General features: G+C 50.9%; 1 protein-coding gene across 9 annotated transcripts in view; it reads right to left on the bottom strand.

Annotated features, from left to right (window-relative positions):
- Positions 1-16321, bottom strand: part of LOC144164326 (uncharacterized) — an 82944-nt gene that overhangs the window by 45457 nt on the left and 21166 nt on the right. For all 9 annotated transcript variants that reach the window (XM_077694827.1, XM_077694825.1, XM_077694826.1 and 6 more), the window contains exons 5-12: positions 15259-15451; positions 12990-13300; positions 11526-11594; positions 9223-9320; positions 7648-8029; positions 5382-5558; positions 2283-2369; positions 557-634 (exon numbers count right to left, since the gene is read on the bottom strand). In XM_077694827.1, the coding sequence (XP_077550953.1) occupies positions 557-634; positions 2283-2369; positions 5382-5558; positions 7648-8029; positions 9223-9320; positions 11526-11594; positions 12990-13300; positions 15259-15451 (1395 nt within the window). The remainder of the gene's footprint in view (positions 1-556; positions 635-2282; positions 2370-5381; positions 5559-7647; positions 8030-9222; positions 9321-11525; positions 11595-12989; positions 13301-15258; positions 15452-16321) is intronic.

Consider the following 16321-nt stretch of genomic DNA (forward strand, 5'->3'; position numbering starts at 1 on the left):
CTTGTCTCATATGCTATGCTATGATATCGTCTGCCTTGTCTCACGCAGTTTGTTTGTCGTCACTGGCGTCGTTTATAAGCATATTAAGTCCGAAAAATCACGGGAACGGCTCACGTCATGTCCAAAATATTCCCAGTAACGCCCTACTTGCGGTGCGCGGAGAAACATCCGGCTACAGTGATAAGGCACAGCGGCAACTTCCGGTGCCGTTCTTAAGTTGTCACCGAGTATAGCCCACAACATTGACTGATTTGATTGATTGTAGGGTTTAACGCGCCGATGCAACGTAGGCGACGAGACGTGCTGTTGTGGAGCGCTCCGGATTAATTCTGACCACCTGGGGATCTGTAACATGCGCCGAAATCTCGCATACATGGCCGTTTTTGCTTTTCGCCTCCATCTGAAAAGCGGCCGTCGCGGCCGGGAATCGAACCCACGTTCTCGTGCTCAGAGTAGCCTACAAGAACGAATACAGGGCCATCCATTGCCTGCAGTCAGTGGTATCGGAACACTCCACCCCAGGTGCGCACCGAGTGCACTCTGAACCTGCACTCACCTTGACCTTGGGCAGCAGGCGCTGTAGCAGCTCCCTCTCCTTCTGCTCCTGCTCCTTCAAAAGGCGCTGCTGCAGGCCCTGCAGGGTAAGGATGCACCCTCCGTCAGCAACAGCCCTGACGCCCTCTCTGAATTCAAAAGCTCGCCACTTTTTATTCCCCAAGCCATGCAACGAGCAGAGTTACAAGCTTTCTCAATCACCGTACAAATATTATTCCAACAGAGCTGGCCACGCTCCCGCAAAAACTGCCTCTGCGTCAGCGAGAGCACAGCTACAACAAACTTGATTCCAAACAAATTTTCACTACACCAGCCACCAATAGAAATCCCCACTCACTCTCACAAATTCACGAAGCGAACAGTTCGTAACACTGCCAAGGAATCTTTCATTTCAGCGCAACGAAGCTCCTAGGGCCACACAAATGCTATGGAGAATGCCTTCGTAGGAAAGCACATGCCACATGGGCAGCACCTAAACGGCCTCCTTGCTTCGTGTCAAGCTTCAGACAACCTGAATGAAAACTGGACTATGTGCAGGTCTATGTACCGTATAATGCGGAATATAGGTCGAGATTTTTTACAGAAAAATTTGCCGAAAAGTCACCCCTCGACCTATATTGCAGTCACTGGCAGTTGTCATCTGGCGACCGGGCATCCCATCAAGCCCATTCAAACCTCAAAGGCACCATCTCCACCACCATCAATCGGATGCGACGCCATCTTTGTTTTGTAGCTTCTCTCGCCGTCGGCGAATGTGTGCGTGCAATTTTCTTCTTGCTCATAATGAGTTTAGGCATTTGGTGCCAGTTTACAGCAGCATTTAAAAGAAAAGTTGGGGGTTTTCCAAGGCCAATGACGTGTCCGCCTTGCGCCAGTGCGGTATCACCAAAAGAAGTGTTGCTAGCGGCGTTAGCTGAAGGGGCAGCGCTCGGTATGCAACGCTCGGAAGGCCTTGTTTCATGGGCGCTGCTCTGTGCACCTGTGCTGCTGTACAAAGGGCAAGTTTTGTCCGCTAGCGTCGTGCGATGTCTCTAGGAATGGATACCCCAAGATGTTTGCTGACCGCCTGCACAGACTGGCTGTCGCTCCGGTCTGCACACGAGTGTCCCATTCTTTGCGCTCGCTTCACGATGACATCGTTTTGCGAGTGTTTAAATAAGAAGTGCTGCATAAGCAATTCCCTGGACTGCACCGAAGACGACCTGCTGTGTGGGCGACAGCGAGCCAGAAGCAGTCGTCCGACGATACTTAGACAGTTTTAAATGAGTAATTTGAGACGAAAGAAGTTATGGTCTCAATAAAACAATGGTTGGTACCTAATTATTTTTTTTGCATTTTTCGGCTACAAGGTAAGGGGGTCGACCTATATTCCGCCTCGACCTATATTCCGCATTATACGGTAGACTACGTCCGATTATGCCTGGCCACACGAGCCCAAGGCATGGGTCACTCGCAAGTTGGCGATCGAGTGACCCCGTGGTGGGTCCCTGATTGCTGGTAGCCACTGGAAGGTAGCCCGTGCACCTCTACAAGCAAGCAAGCATGCAGAACAGAAACATCCGTATCCGATTCAGGTGAGCGATGGCCCGTGCACCCATCCTAGAAGGCATCACGAAAACGCTTGAATGCCGAACCACCCCCACACACAAACACCTTTGCAATGGGGGTTCTCCTATTTACACAGCTGCCCATTACAGGGCCGTTCACAAGGGTGCCCTTCCCCTCACCTGAACCTCCTTGGCGTGACTGGCCTTGAGAGTTTCCAGCTCTTTCGTCAACTCAGCTGCCTGGGCCTCTGCCTTGCGTTCCGCTGCCTGCACAAGGGACAGCCTGGTGTTCACGTCTCGAGCACACAACAATGCCAGTGCAAGAACACCGAGAAAAGACCAGCAACACGCACGGCAGCCTCGCCAGATATGCGCTACACCTCAGCAAAGCATTCCCACACTCGTGGCAAAACCCGTGTGAACCCTGCATACAAAACCAATACACATAGCACCCATATGGATTCATACGGAGGTCCATACGCAGCCCATGCGGTGCTAGCACACAGACATCCGTATGGCCCCCTGCAAAGCCTGCCAGAGAATGTGAAGCTTCTTGTGAAGTTACACCCCGTGATGCATACAGGGCCTGTTCAAAATCACAGTCTGCAGCCAGTAATCGTATTTGCGCTCGTTTTGAATCCTTTTACGACGGCTGCCCCAAAAAGCACAGCCCTTTCCTTGTGCTCCAGTCCAGTTCTGTTGCTTCACACTGCATTTACTAAACAGCCCCTTGGTGTTCTTTACACGCAAATGATACGAATTTCGGGTTATGGAAATGGCCTGTTTCCCAACTGGTGTACCCGCACAATTGCTCAACGTACACTAGTTGTGACACTCCCCATAGCCCCCGTGCATTAAAAGCCGGTTCGCAGTTGCCCTCTGCGCTGCGGCAAGCACAGGGCAAGGTGAATAGCCTGCTGTCTGTCTCCACAAAGTAAAGTGTTACTCAACTGCTTAAGACAAACCATAGAAGCAAGTAAACATTAGCTAATCAGGGTGTCTAGCAAATTGCCTAATTCAATTTCCCTGACTTTTCCATGTTTTCCATGACCATTTTAAACGAAATTCCCTGACCTATACAACAGGCGCCATTCCGTGGAAATGGTCCATGAAGCATATAAAAGGCATTACAAAACACATTCTATCATAAGGAAAAACACATTTGTTGCAAGTGCCCTAATTCTCAAAATGCACTTTAACTTCAGTTTGTTCAGTTTAAGGTTTGCTTGCCTTGTATTACGGCTTCAGAGAGTTTATTTCTTCTTGCGAGATAGAAGCGATAGAAGCTTCAAGTTGTGCATCAGCGAGCACCTTTTGCTTTTTTTTTTTTTATTGTCGCAGCTCCACATGCAACGTGAACCGCATGGTGCGTTTCTGCATGCGATTAAGGCGCAGCAGCTTCTGCCTCGCTTAGACAATGGCGCGCGGCGCGCGTCGCGCGAGGCAGTGGGAGGAGCCTGCCGACTTGCGCCAATGGAGAGCCGCACGCCTCATGGCGGCAGTTTCGAAGCTCTCGAGACAGCCGGATGGCCCCGCCACAGATGTTTAGGCTTACCACGGCGGCAGGTATTGCATGGGCGCTTTCACTATCGGCGCGGATGATGTTTTATAGTACCGTTTTCGCCCACATTATAAGCTCCTTTACCTCCCTTCGTGCGTGCCTTGTGTGGCATTTTAGAGAGCGCGTAGGAGCGGTCGCTCGAGCTCCCGTCACCACTTCGCGGTCGAAACCGCCGCCATGTTTCCGCTGCCGGCAGCACCGGGCGCAGCTTGCAGGCGGTTCCGTGGCAGCGTCAGAGCGTCTGTGACGTGCGCGGCGCATTTTCGCGAGCAGAAAACGCCCCACGCGGTTCACGCTAAACCATGTCATGTTCCTTTTTGATTAAGTAATTCTGGCTCCTGATGTCGTAAGAAAGAAGTTCTTTAAAGATTAGCTCCCAATAAGCACGACTTTTAAAATTCGCTGAAAAAAAAAAAAGCGCGTTGTGCGTGCAATTTGGGCACCACCTACATCGCCCCTCTGCGCCAGTGCAACCAGCAACCTAAGCCAGCTGCAAGCTGCCTGAACCGCACGGCGAGTTGCTGCATGTGATTCGTGCGCGGTATTTTCACGGCCGCGTCGACGATTTCGTGCCTGCGGTGGCTCCTTTCCTGCACAAGCAAGTGCTTTTGTGCCTTGAGTAACGTTTTAAAGAGCGGTTAGAAGCGGTCGTTGGAGCTACCGCACTACGCCGCGGCTGGTGCAGCCGCCATGTTGCCGGCGCCAGCCGCTCGGCACGCACCGTGCGGGTGGTTTCCGCGGCGGCGTTAGCGCACCTCAGGTGTGCGCGGCGCGTTTTCACTTGCAGAAAACGTTTCATGCGGTTCACGTTTTCGTCGCGCGCGAACGTTTGCGTTCGGTAACTTCTTGGGGGCCCGCAACACTGCTTTCCCCTATTCTTAAGCTGTGTGCAGGCTCCGAAATGGTTTTCCCTGACTGGTACTACTTGGTTGAAAAATTCCCTGACAATTCCCTGACTTTTCCCGGTGGCGCAACATTCCCTGACTTTTCCCGGTTTTCCCGGTCACTAGACACCCTGCTAATTCAGTGTTGCCCAACTCAAAAACCACAATTCATTTACCTAAGTTGCGTGACTAGCTAATCGTCTGACAAACTACTTCAGTTCTTCGCCCCCCCGTGCCAATACGCTGACCTCCCCCTCAGCTACTGATGATGATGGTTGGATTTTCTGGCACAAGGCCACATGGGGCAAACAGCGGCAAACAAAAGTATATAACAGAACACAGCGGCTACTAAAACGTGTAACCCAGAATAACAGTAAAATTAACTAAAAGCAATGGTGATGGCTGGTGCATACGGCCAGTTTTGATTACGCATGATAGGAAATGAGGTTTAAAAAGTAAACATCGGACAAATATTTAAAAAACGCGTTTCACAGAAACCCTGGCACTATCACCCAAAAACAAGGAAGGGTGTAGCGGAATGTGTTGCCTGTATAGTTCCTTGAAGTGTGTGTCTTGGTTGTGTCGAGTGCCTTGCATGTGATTAGGATGTGGACCACGGATAGGCCCTCCCACGGGTCTTGGAGAGCTAGTGAGCAGGTGTGGGTGTGTTACATGTGTGTGGCCCATCCGCAGCCTAGCTAAGGCAACTTCAATGTGTCTGCTCTGCGAGTCAGTAGTCTCCCTCAGCTACTACAACGAAGCAGGGCTGCTCGCAAGGCAGGGCATCTCAGTGTTGAAGAACTGGCAGAGCAGCACGCCCTCCCCCTCACCCACCCGCATGGCCTCGACGGCCTCCCAGTTCTTGGTGCGCAGGTCGTTGTTCTTGGCCCGCTGGTCGTCCAGCTCACGCCGGAGCTCCTCCAGGGCCGCCTCGTGCGCCTGGGCCAGCCGCTGCTCCGCCTCCTCAGCCGCACCCTCCGCCTCCGCCTTCTTGCGAGACAGCTCGCTCACCTGTCGTGGTCGAGGGAAGGAGGGGTCACCGGGAGAGGAAGGGCTTCTCTTCGCCACGCACGCACACACAACACTCCCCCCCAAAAAATGCTAGTTTGTGCTCCTACTGCCTGTCTCTCTCGGGGGCGGGGCGGAGGCCCCCTTAGGGTCTGGCGCTGTCGCCATCTCTTGCCGTTGTCGTAACCGTCGTCGCATGTCGTCACGGTACTAAAACACCGGGACACTCGTTTATGCCTTACTTTGGAACATAACGCCTACTAAAAACACCAGGACACTCGTTTACGCCTCGCACTGGAGTGCTTCGTCCTGCCAACACAGAACACTGTTACAGCAAAGCTGTTTACCTCTACCTCCCCAGCGGTTTCATCTCCATTGGCAAAAACACCCAGGTGCCAAGAACACACTTGCACACTGCATGCTTCACCCCTCACCAGGTTTCGCGTTAGTGGAGACTGCCTGGAATTTTTTTTTCTTTGTCCACTGTGAGCACTATGCTAGGCCAACCCCCGTGTCTCGCCTTCCTGTCCCCAGAACACCAAGTTTCTGCTTCTGAGGAAAACTAGCCAGTTGAGCAGCTGCCCGCACAGCAGAAATGCCAGAATAACCCAGTGCGTTTCCTCGTTTTGAACGTTCGTTGCGTGCGTGATGTTGCCACCTGGCACTTCGTTCTCTGCAGTGGACACTAGGGGAAAAGAGAGAATGAAATGCGTGCCAGGTGTGCAGACCTCAGTTCTCCAAGAAGCCTTCCGCCAAAGCAGAGAAGTTTCTTCAGACAACAGTGAGCACTGCAATGAGCGAGAGGTATCAGCTGCCTTGTTGAAGAGCCAGTTTTGGCATCTCTCTTTGGGACTCTCCAGTTTGGAGCAACCCAGGGTTGTACCAGGTGCAGTCTAATCTTTTCTGGTATGCAGAGAGACCATGCTCACTCTTATTCAAGGCATAGTGCAACGTGTCACACAGCCGAATGATAAGCGGGGTCATCTTTTCCTTCCGAAAATAGGAACACAAACACTGCAGCTGCGAGTCTCCGTACTAATATGGAACTCCTTGACAATCATTCCTAGACTAACCGCAGACTCCTTGAAAAGCAAACCAGCACTTGTTCTCCACTAGAAATTCCTACAATGCATAGAACTTTCAGACTACACTCAGTGAGTCTACTGGCCGTATCCAGAGTCTGTCCTCAACTTGGCTGAATGAAGGATGCCACAATTCTTTTACCTGTGAAAATCGCTTACAAGGATCTCCCTAACTGGAGACTTGAGTGGAAGAAAGATGCAGAATATGGGGGTAGGACTTGCAACTGAAGATCTCTTCCCCCTCACTCTCGGAGGAAAGCCAGTTCAGGAGAGGCCCCACGGTCATTGGGAGATGTGCGGACAAAATGACATCTTTCATGCTCTCAGGGGGGGCCACTGGCAACCCATCCTAGCAATAGACTTGAAAGGCGGTCCGCCGAGGCCCCACCCTAGTGGTGTGTGGGCCAGCCAGTAGGCAATGACTGGTAGGCGGAGACTGGTAGTGGACCGAGTGAAAGTGGAGAAGGTGCTACATGTGCGCAAAATACAAGCAAGAGTGACCTTAAAAGAAAAAAAAAAGGCCTTGCTTCATGAGATGTTGCGTCAGGTCCCCTCGTAAGCTTTTTAAAGCGAATCTTTTTATGCCCCACTGGTGGCACCATCCATCCAGAGTAAAACACACTGCGAGAAGACCAACTTTACACAATGGGTTTGATACAATGATAGGGATGATAAGTGAAGGTACATCAAGTGCCTCAAGGGGAGAAGAAAAAAAAAAAAAAAAAGCTTCCCGTCGTGGGAACTGAACCTTGGTCCCTCGCGTTATCCGACTGTGCAATTGCAACATGGCTGAAACAGTTTGGATTTATTCAAAGCTACTCAATCTTTTAAATAAATCTAATTCGAACAAATCAATCACCAATGCCCACTTAGTTCACCTTGGGCAGCGAAAGCTTCCCGTTTGAACCCCCTTTCTCGTTAGACGAAGGGATCCTCGATTTCTTTTTCCTCCGTGGAGTCCCTCAAGGAGCGGTACTCTGCCCACCGCTGTTCCCGGGTGCCCGACCCACCTCCTTGGAGTGCGTGTGGACGGCCTCGGCGAGGCGCGCGCGCAGCTCCTCGGCGGCATGCTGCTGCTCCTGGCAGCGCCCTTCCAGGGCGGCCAGGCGGCGCTGGTGCTCGGCGCGCTCTGCCTCCAGCTCCCGCTGGTGCACCCGGCTCAGCTCCTGCACCTTGCCCTCCTGGGCCTGGCGCTGTGCCTGGGCCTCCGCCTCCAGCCGCTGCCGGACCTCCCCCAGCGACAGCTCCGCTCGGTCGCCCCGCTCCCGCTCCGTTCGCACCCGCTCCGCCCACTCCCCGCGCTCCCGCTCCAGCTGCTCCGCGTGCTGCCGCCCGAGCTCCTCCTCCCGGGTGCGCACGCGCTCGCACGCCGCCCCCGTGGCCTCCCGCAGCCTGCGTTTGGTCGAGGAAGGAGGAAACAAGCCTCAGAAAACAAGCATAATCTGAAACACCAAGCATGGCTAGGAATCGGGCTAGCTAAATGGTCGCGATAAATGGCTTGCCTGCCAAGGTCAGTTGCTAGGGTGCCTAGTCAGAGGATAAGATAACGGCAACGTTCCTGCCACAGGCGAGAGGGGGGCTTCCAACTGCCTAGCAGCTATCTGAAAGCCTTGCTGTACAGCAATATGCTTTGCGCCTGCATTTCTTCATTTCTTCACCTCTCACCTCCTCCTCAGTATCGCACTCTTTGCGTGCTGGTAAAAAAATAGATAACCACTGGCATGTTTGTTATCTGAATAAACACATTAGTGCGTGTCCCTCCTTTTTCTAAATACGGTATTGTGCTGCCAATACGCGGAAATATACGGGGCTATTTTTCTTGCCCTTCCGTGCCGTGTTGGGGCAGATTACGCCTCAATGAATTTCCGCTTCAACGAAATTTTTTGCACGTCCCGTCAATTTCGTTGTAGTGCGATTCGACTGTACTCATTTTCATTGATGGAAGAGCCACTGTATGGGGGGTATTGGTAGTTGACGGAAGAGCTTCTCCTTGTCATACGATCTGCTAGGCAGCTGCGTTGCTGCGTGCTTGTGTCACTTCTGTGTTGTGCTGAATCGTCCCGTCAGTCATGAGTACCCTGGGCCCGAAGAACTCTTTCGGCGCTCGTTAACAGCAACAATCAAACGAACTGGGTATATTTATTATTTTTTTTTTTTTGAGTTGCCGTTTCGGGGAGGTGGGGTCGACCTACATTCAAGTCAACTGAATGTAGTCAATCATGTAAATACGGTAATTCAAGTACGGTAATTCAATCATTCAAGTCAATCATGTAAATACGGTACGTGCCAAAGGAGCGCCTTTCTGGTTGTTGCACATAACGTGCAATTGTATCAATCCTGAACGCCCTGAAGCTAAATGTCAATTGGAATTGGGTGCCTGCGCTTGTACACCTTTCCTTCTCCCCCATCCCTTGCAGTGTTGCATCAGTATGACCAACAAATTCGGCCAAACCTACCCTCATGAACTTTGACCACCCCCAAAATAGCCGCAGTGAACTCCACGACCGCTCGCAGCGCAAACTGCCAAACCGACAGCCACTTCACAACACGGCATGCACAGACGGGAAGCGGAAACGTCCACGCACTCTTGCTCCAGCTGCCGGACCTTCTGCTGGAGCTGCTGGGAGTCGTCGCGGAGGCGCTGGAGTTGCGTCGTCTGCTCCTCCGTCAACTTCTGTTGGGCCTGCAGGAAGCGGGCGAATCCAGTAAAGAGCCAGCTCCAAACAGCGCAACCCGAGGGCAACAACTTCCACGCATTCAGAGCGCACCCTCGAACACCCTTTGTGCGCTTGAAAAAGGAAATGCCTGTCCAGCGTCATTTTCTGGCGCAAGCATCTCGCGCTCCCTTCCAAACCTCTGCCACCGAGTTCTGCGAGCCAAGCTTGCAGCAAAACGAAAAAAAATGTGGCAGTGTCACGAGAATAAAACACTTCGCTATGCCTCTTCTGCATTTCTTCGTTGCTGCAGCTCTATCATAGCACACATTCTAACCAAGCAACGGATACCTAGAAAATTTGCCCACCTGTGCACGCATTGGCTCTCAAGCCTCTCAACTTCTCCCCTTCCCTGAACATCAAATCGCTGCTGTGCTTACTACAACACAAAGGCACCAGCGAATACACCTAGGCCATTTTCACAGATCCTGCTGAGCTTTCCTTGTCTGTGGCTTTCGATGAGGCCCAACCAGATGCATGCTAAATTGAAAAATAAGGTGACAATGCATTCATGAGTTTCGGGCGGAATCGCTACCGGTTACATCAGAGGCCATCCACTGTTAACCTTGGCTGCCCCAATCTATAAAAGAGTTTTGCCCTTCAAGGAAACTTCCGACATCTATCACAAGTGACTCAAGCAGACGAGATCTGCCTACGACAGACACGGACAAGGAAAATGGCCTTTCTGCTGAGCATTCCAGAAGATATCTGATAAACATATTAACTTCAGCCTAATGGGCCAATCTATTATCTCATTTATACAGTACTGCCCTACAAAACAATCCACACTGCAGACTGCTAAATAATTTCTCAACCTACAGTTCGCTGTCCAGAAGAAAAATAATACTGCACGATTGTAGCTTGCTCCCTTCTCGGCAAGGAAATGATAAAACTTCTAATCAAAATTAATTCAAAAGTAATCAAAACTGCGAAACTACCAGCCTCCTCAAAAGTAAGTGAAGCATCGTGACAGACATACAATAGTCGTTACCAGGCAGTAGAAAATGCCGTCTACACTCTTTACAGCGGATCCGGCAACAACGCACTTCTGGTTACAACACACCATTTCTGTTGCTTTGTATGGCCCCATGCATTTTAAGTGCAGTCCACTCCACTCATAATGAACCCGGCTAGAGCAGACTATTGGCAACAACCGACTCAATTTTAGGCGAAAACTGTTTCGACTGAATGTTTATAGCGCACTTCCACGGGGCCGGCACTGGATATGCTTTTTCTTTGTTTAGTTTGGCAAGAAAACATATGTCTCGCAACATTGTTGGCAGCCAGGTCAAGCCAGTGCCAGTGGCCTTGTTTTTTTTTGTTTTGTTTTTTTGTGCCACCAGCGGCATGAGCGGCCGGGAAGCTGATTTCACTGTCGAATAAATTAAGCACAATTAACACTGTTGAACATGGGGAGAACAGGCCAACATCGCCAGAAGTGCAGGCCTGTCTAAGAAGATGGTCCGCTCTACCGTCGAGAACAGGCCGCTGCCGGTAAACGCGAGTCCGGTGAGACTGAACTACAGCGCTATCGAATATGCAAAGTGGTCCACCCGGAGTCGAGTCTGCCCTTGTCAAAGGTTTTTATGTAATAAAGAACTCAGGTTCAGTGAAGTTCGGCGTTTATTATTCCCATGCATGCATCGTTCCCGTTCCGTTCGGCGAAAAATGCAAGAAATGCCTCAAGTAGGAGGGTTACACGCTTGACCGCATTTGCTAGGCCTTTTCCATGTGCTGGTGCGAAGCTTTGACGGTGTTTACGAGATTCTTTGCTCTCGCGCGAACACTGCAGAGGTGCTGCAGGTGTGTAGAAACAACAAAGTGTATGTACTATGTATATGCAATAATGGTCAACGTACCCGCTTTTGCGCTCATATACCCCCCCCCCCCCCCCCCCCCTCAGTCGTATACTGCATACTTCGGCTACAGCGGATGTTTTTTTTCCGGACTAAGAGGGTCTGTTGTAACAGGCGTAGACTGTACCTCCCAAAATTCTTTGTAAATACAATACAGCTAGCACCCGCAGTATAGCATCAAGCTAACAGAATCTCAAGTGACGATGATGCTATCGCAAAGGGGGAAAAAAACTTTCCCCCTCCCTTCATTGAAAAAAAAAAAAAAAAAAGGACCCGACCAAAACTCCTGTTCAAAAAAATATATATATAAAGGCCCACCTTGAGGCTCCTCTCCTGCTGCTGCACCCTGGCGAGCTGCTGGTTGAGCTCCTGCCGCAGTTCCTTCACCTGCACATGCACATAGTTTTTTTACTTTCACTCTACAGCTTCAAGGGGGCAGGCACATAGGAGCGAAAAATTGCCCAAAAAAGCATTTTTTTTAGGTATTATTTTCCCTTGATATGCAGAGATCTCCCTCCCAAAATTCCGTACTACGGAACAGTACGATAAAAGCCATGGAGGTACAATTTCAACAAAGAAATAACAATTTTCCCATAATTCCCCACTTCTTCGCCACGAGTGGTATCGCAGTGATACGAAATTCTCGAGAGGTACATCCCAGCATGTAGTGGAGCTAGGGAGATCATTTCTTTTGCACTGTGAAGCAGGATGTCTAAACCATGCGATATGGGAAGCATATTTAGCATTTTGCGTTGCAGCAGTTGTTTAATTAGCGTTGTTTTTAATTGGTCAGCTGTAGTAGTTCGAACCTCGAAGTTAAATTTGATTTAAACGTGTATATGATTGCAAAACACAAAAACTGCTTCCCACATTTCTTCTCCAAAACTTCCGGTATCTACTCATGCTTTGCTGGCAACCTTCTGTTGAATAGCTTTTTCCTATCGTTCTCTTTGCTTTGCCAAAACTGGTTGGAAAGCAAAGAAAGTTTCTAAGACCAGGCAGCAGCCCTAGTGGCTACGCTGAAACAAAGAAGTGCACAAGAAGGAAAGAAGAACGAGAACACACTTCCATCCACCCTGTGGTTAGGTATTTTGTGGTCGAAATCTGAAAAACTCACTTTTGCCCCGCACGTGACTTCACATTCTTTCCATTCTTGATGGCAAAAGCACATCAAGGAGGCCAGCCCAACTGCAGGCATAAATGCTTTTTCGAGAGTCCCTCCAGACTTTGAACGTCCCTTTATGAGGCCTTGCTACAGGCTTCCAAATGCGGTTTCACGAGTCAAAGTTGTGCCTCAGGTGTACGGTATACAGCTACAGATTATTTTTAACCTACTGGGTGCGGAGGAAGTCTGGGTGTACCGCAAAACTTTGACACAACATCTTCTCGTCTCCCAGCTCCACCAGAACGGCGGCGGCTTGAACAGAACCTTCCGACTACACGAGTAGAAGCACAACACAGAGCCACTGAGCACCATTTCAAGGCCACATCAAATGTCGCGTTATTCGATCGGAACATTCCAAAGGTTTGAACACCCTCACACCCCCCTTACAGGATGTGAACAGAAGTGGGAACAAGGTTGCACCTTGGTAGTGTGCGAGAGGGCCTGCAGCACACAACAGGGACTCTTCAAATATTGCTATCCGATCCAAAGCCGAATCAAAGATCACATTATTACCTTTGACGTTACTAAGCCTTGAATACTCCCAAAAGCCCCCTTCTTCCCACAGCAGACGTGAATAGACGGACAGACAACGAACAGCAGCGGCGACAGGACGTTACCTTGGTGGCGTGCGAGAGGGCGTGCTGCCGCTCCGCCTCGAGTTCCCTGTCGCGCTCGGCCAGCAGCTTGCGCAGGTGAGCCTCCGGGTCGGGGCCTCGCTTGCGCCACTCCCCTGCTCCTCCCACTCCCCCCGCTCCTCCTCCTCCTCCCGCTCCCCCTCCTCCGTGGCGCCTGTTCAGCAGCTCCTCCACCAGCTGCTCAACCTCCTCCTCCTCCCCCGTCACCCCCCCGCGCACCAGCTGCAGGAGCTCCCGGGCACACACCTCCCCCGCCACTCCCGCTCCGCTCCGCAGGGCAGCCAGGGCACCCTCTGCACAGAAACGGGCAGAGTGAGAACACGGCAGCGGGAGGAAAGATATATGTATGTGCTCACATCGCTCCAAATGTCATCAAAAGAGAGTAGTCTTGGACAACCTTTGCCACGTATCTGCCTCTTATCTCTCTCTCTCTGCTACCCACCTCTTGCTCCCTCCTCCTCCTCTCTCTCTCTCTCTCTCTCTCTCTCTCTCTCTCTCTCTCTCTCTCTCTCTCTCTCTCTCTCTCTCTCTCTCTCTCACCACGATAAACACACTGGATGTTTGCTCAGGTCAATTCCATTTTCCTGGGTTCCACTCTTCGTACCCTACCAACCGGAACCTCTCATTACTCTCAGACTTCTTGCAATGCCACCACGAAATCCAGGCACACACGTGACCGGTTGTTGTATTTTTGGGTCAAAAGATTGTTTCCACTTATATAACACTTATAACAACATCGAAGTGCCAAGGAAATCCCATCGTCATAACTGATAATTGTTAACGGGTTGTGAAATACAAAGGGGAAACAGAGCTCAAAACATTTTATTCGCGCGCAAGCAAGGTCGTACTACAGTAGAATCTCGATGATACGAATCTCGCGGGACCGCGAAAAATATTCGTATCATCCGAAATTCGTATGAACCAACACAGACCAAAAAATTGAGCGCTGAAAAAAGTTTTCGTTTATTTCTTTTCTTACTTTCGCGTGAACAAATCCGTGATTTTTTCTGTTTCTTTTAAACCCCCATGTCACAAAGCAGTCCTTTCTGGAGCGCGTAACGCTTCGCCTAGCTTCGCGCTTGTCTCCTCACTCACGGTGTCCAAGCTCGCTACACGCCGCAACAGTCAAGCGTGAACAGCATGGTGCGTTTTTGCACGCGATTCGCACGCCTCGGCTTTGCGCGCGCTGTATTTTCACAGCCGCACTGACGCTTTCACGCCCGCGGTATCTCCTACCTCGGTCAGAAAATGACGCTGACGACTTGCGAAACGCTAGAGACAGCCGGCTGGCTCCGCCCGAGATGTTTAGGCTTAGCACTCCGGCAGATATTTTATGGGCGCTTTCACTAGCGGCGCGGATGATGTTTTATAGTACCGTTTTCGCCAACGTTATCAGCTCCTTTACTGTACAAGCAACTTCGTGTCTGCCTTGAGCGGCATTTTAAAGAGCGGCTAGAAGCGGTCGCTCGAGCGGCCGTGCCACTTCGCGGCCGAAGCCGCCGCCATGTTGCCGTCGCCGGCCGCGGCGCGCGCAGCTTGCGAGAGGTTTCGCGGAGCGCATGGGGCATGTGGGGCGAGTTTTCGAGAGCAGAAAACAACAGCCCGGCCGTTCCTGGAGAAAGAAGAGTGACAAATGGGGAGAGAGAGCGGTCACTTGCTTGTTCGGCAGTCGGGCGCCTCGCCGGCTCGTTCGTATCTTCCGCCGGGCCGCGCAGGTCCGTTCGTAACAGCCGGAATTTTTCCCATTGCAAACAATGCAATTTTGCCGGGACTTTTCAGAAATTCGTATCATCCCGAAATTTGTATCACCCAGAATCGTATCATCGAGATTCTACTGTAGTACTATTTACTCGCGGAAAAGAAGCCACAGTCGGTCAGCCTTGTTTGCTGCACGCGAAGCTGGCGCACATCTTTCGCAAGACCATCTGTCTATACGTGCTTCACCTAGCTGGTGGAAACGAGAAACAAATGGCTTATTTGACCATAGAACGCGTACAGAAGTGGACGGTGCCATAGTTGTTCGCCGTTACATCCGATATAGTGTTATAAATGGTACTGTTATAAGTGGCCTCGGCTGTTTATTTTATCTCCTATTGCAGAAACTAGGCACCCGTGTATTATTAATAAAAAAGAAGCCTGCAAATGTTCCATATGTACTGACGCTCTCCCTAAATGCACTTAAGGGGGGACGAGGGTCTTAAACTAACTTGAGAGAGAGAGAGAGAGTGAGCAACTTTACTGTGCGACTCACCGCCACTGGCCCCGTCCTGCTGGCCGCCCTTGGAGCGCTTTCCACGCGGCTTCTCCCGCAGCGGGGATCCCTTGACGGGGGGAGACGGCGTCTTGGTGCTGCGAGGCTCTTCAGCCGCCTGCTGCTGCTGCTGCTGCTGCTGCTGCTGAAGCAGCTGCTGTTGCTCCTGAAGGTGCTTCAGCTCTATCTCGTCCTGCAGCACACCCAACAAGGGCACGCGTTCTGAGAGCGGGGCAGGGTTCCTCTCAAGAGTGCCACCCACCAGGGCGCCAACAAGCAGCCAACCTTTCCCTAGTACGACACTGCAAAGCCTCACTGAACAGCTACGTCCGCTGCTCTCCTAGGGGAATGTGCTAGCAAAGCCCACACTCCCACACACACACGCACAACGCAAGGTTTGAGAAGTTGGTCAGCCCAAATTACTGAATGGATTAATGAAGGTTCCCCAGAAGGAAAATTAACGCCTCGCGTGGTTTTCCTCCCCATGGACTTTCCATCGTGCAGGCCAGTGAGCAGTCTAGCTGGAATATTTATCCGGAGGCTCTTGCAGCGTACAGCAACAAACACTTGTTGCACTCATGCCGAGTTAACGCAGACGCGCAGGAGTTCTAGGGGCAGCCAAGCTTCGCAAAATTAAACGCAGCTTGCGTTTCACCTCATGGCAGAGTCAATACTTCTGCCCCCCCCCCCTAATCTCAAAATCAGCTACACCAACGTAACAGACTGCAACTATTTAAAGCATTCGCACAAGGAATGCCATTGTAAACTGATTGCTTATCAAAAAGGCTGCAGCAGGACGACCTGTGGCTGGAAAACAACAGTGAATACACGGCCCCCAGTTGCAGGCCACTCTCCCTTTTACCATAGAAAAATAAGATAAAGATAAGATAAAATAAGAAAGGTAAGATAAGATAAGGATATAAGATAAGAAAGAAGATATAACAAACACAGATAGAGCTAATTATCGGCTATAGCGAACTAAATACAAACTTTGGTTGGTCACGCTTTGTTTCAACGACACTTGCTCTTTTATAACGAAACTGAAACCGTGAGAGCCGCGCGT

The sequence above is a fragment of the Haemaphysalis longicornis genome, unplaced genomic scaffold (assembly GCF_048455015.1).
Source record: "Haemaphysalis longicornis isolate Haplotype H1 unplaced genomic scaffold, Haemaphysalis longicornis Haplotype H1 scaffold_13, whole genome shotgun sequence".
NCBI classification, from domain to species: domain Eukaryota; kingdom Metazoa; phylum Arthropoda; class Arachnida; order Ixodida; family Ixodidae; genus Haemaphysalis; species Haemaphysalis longicornis.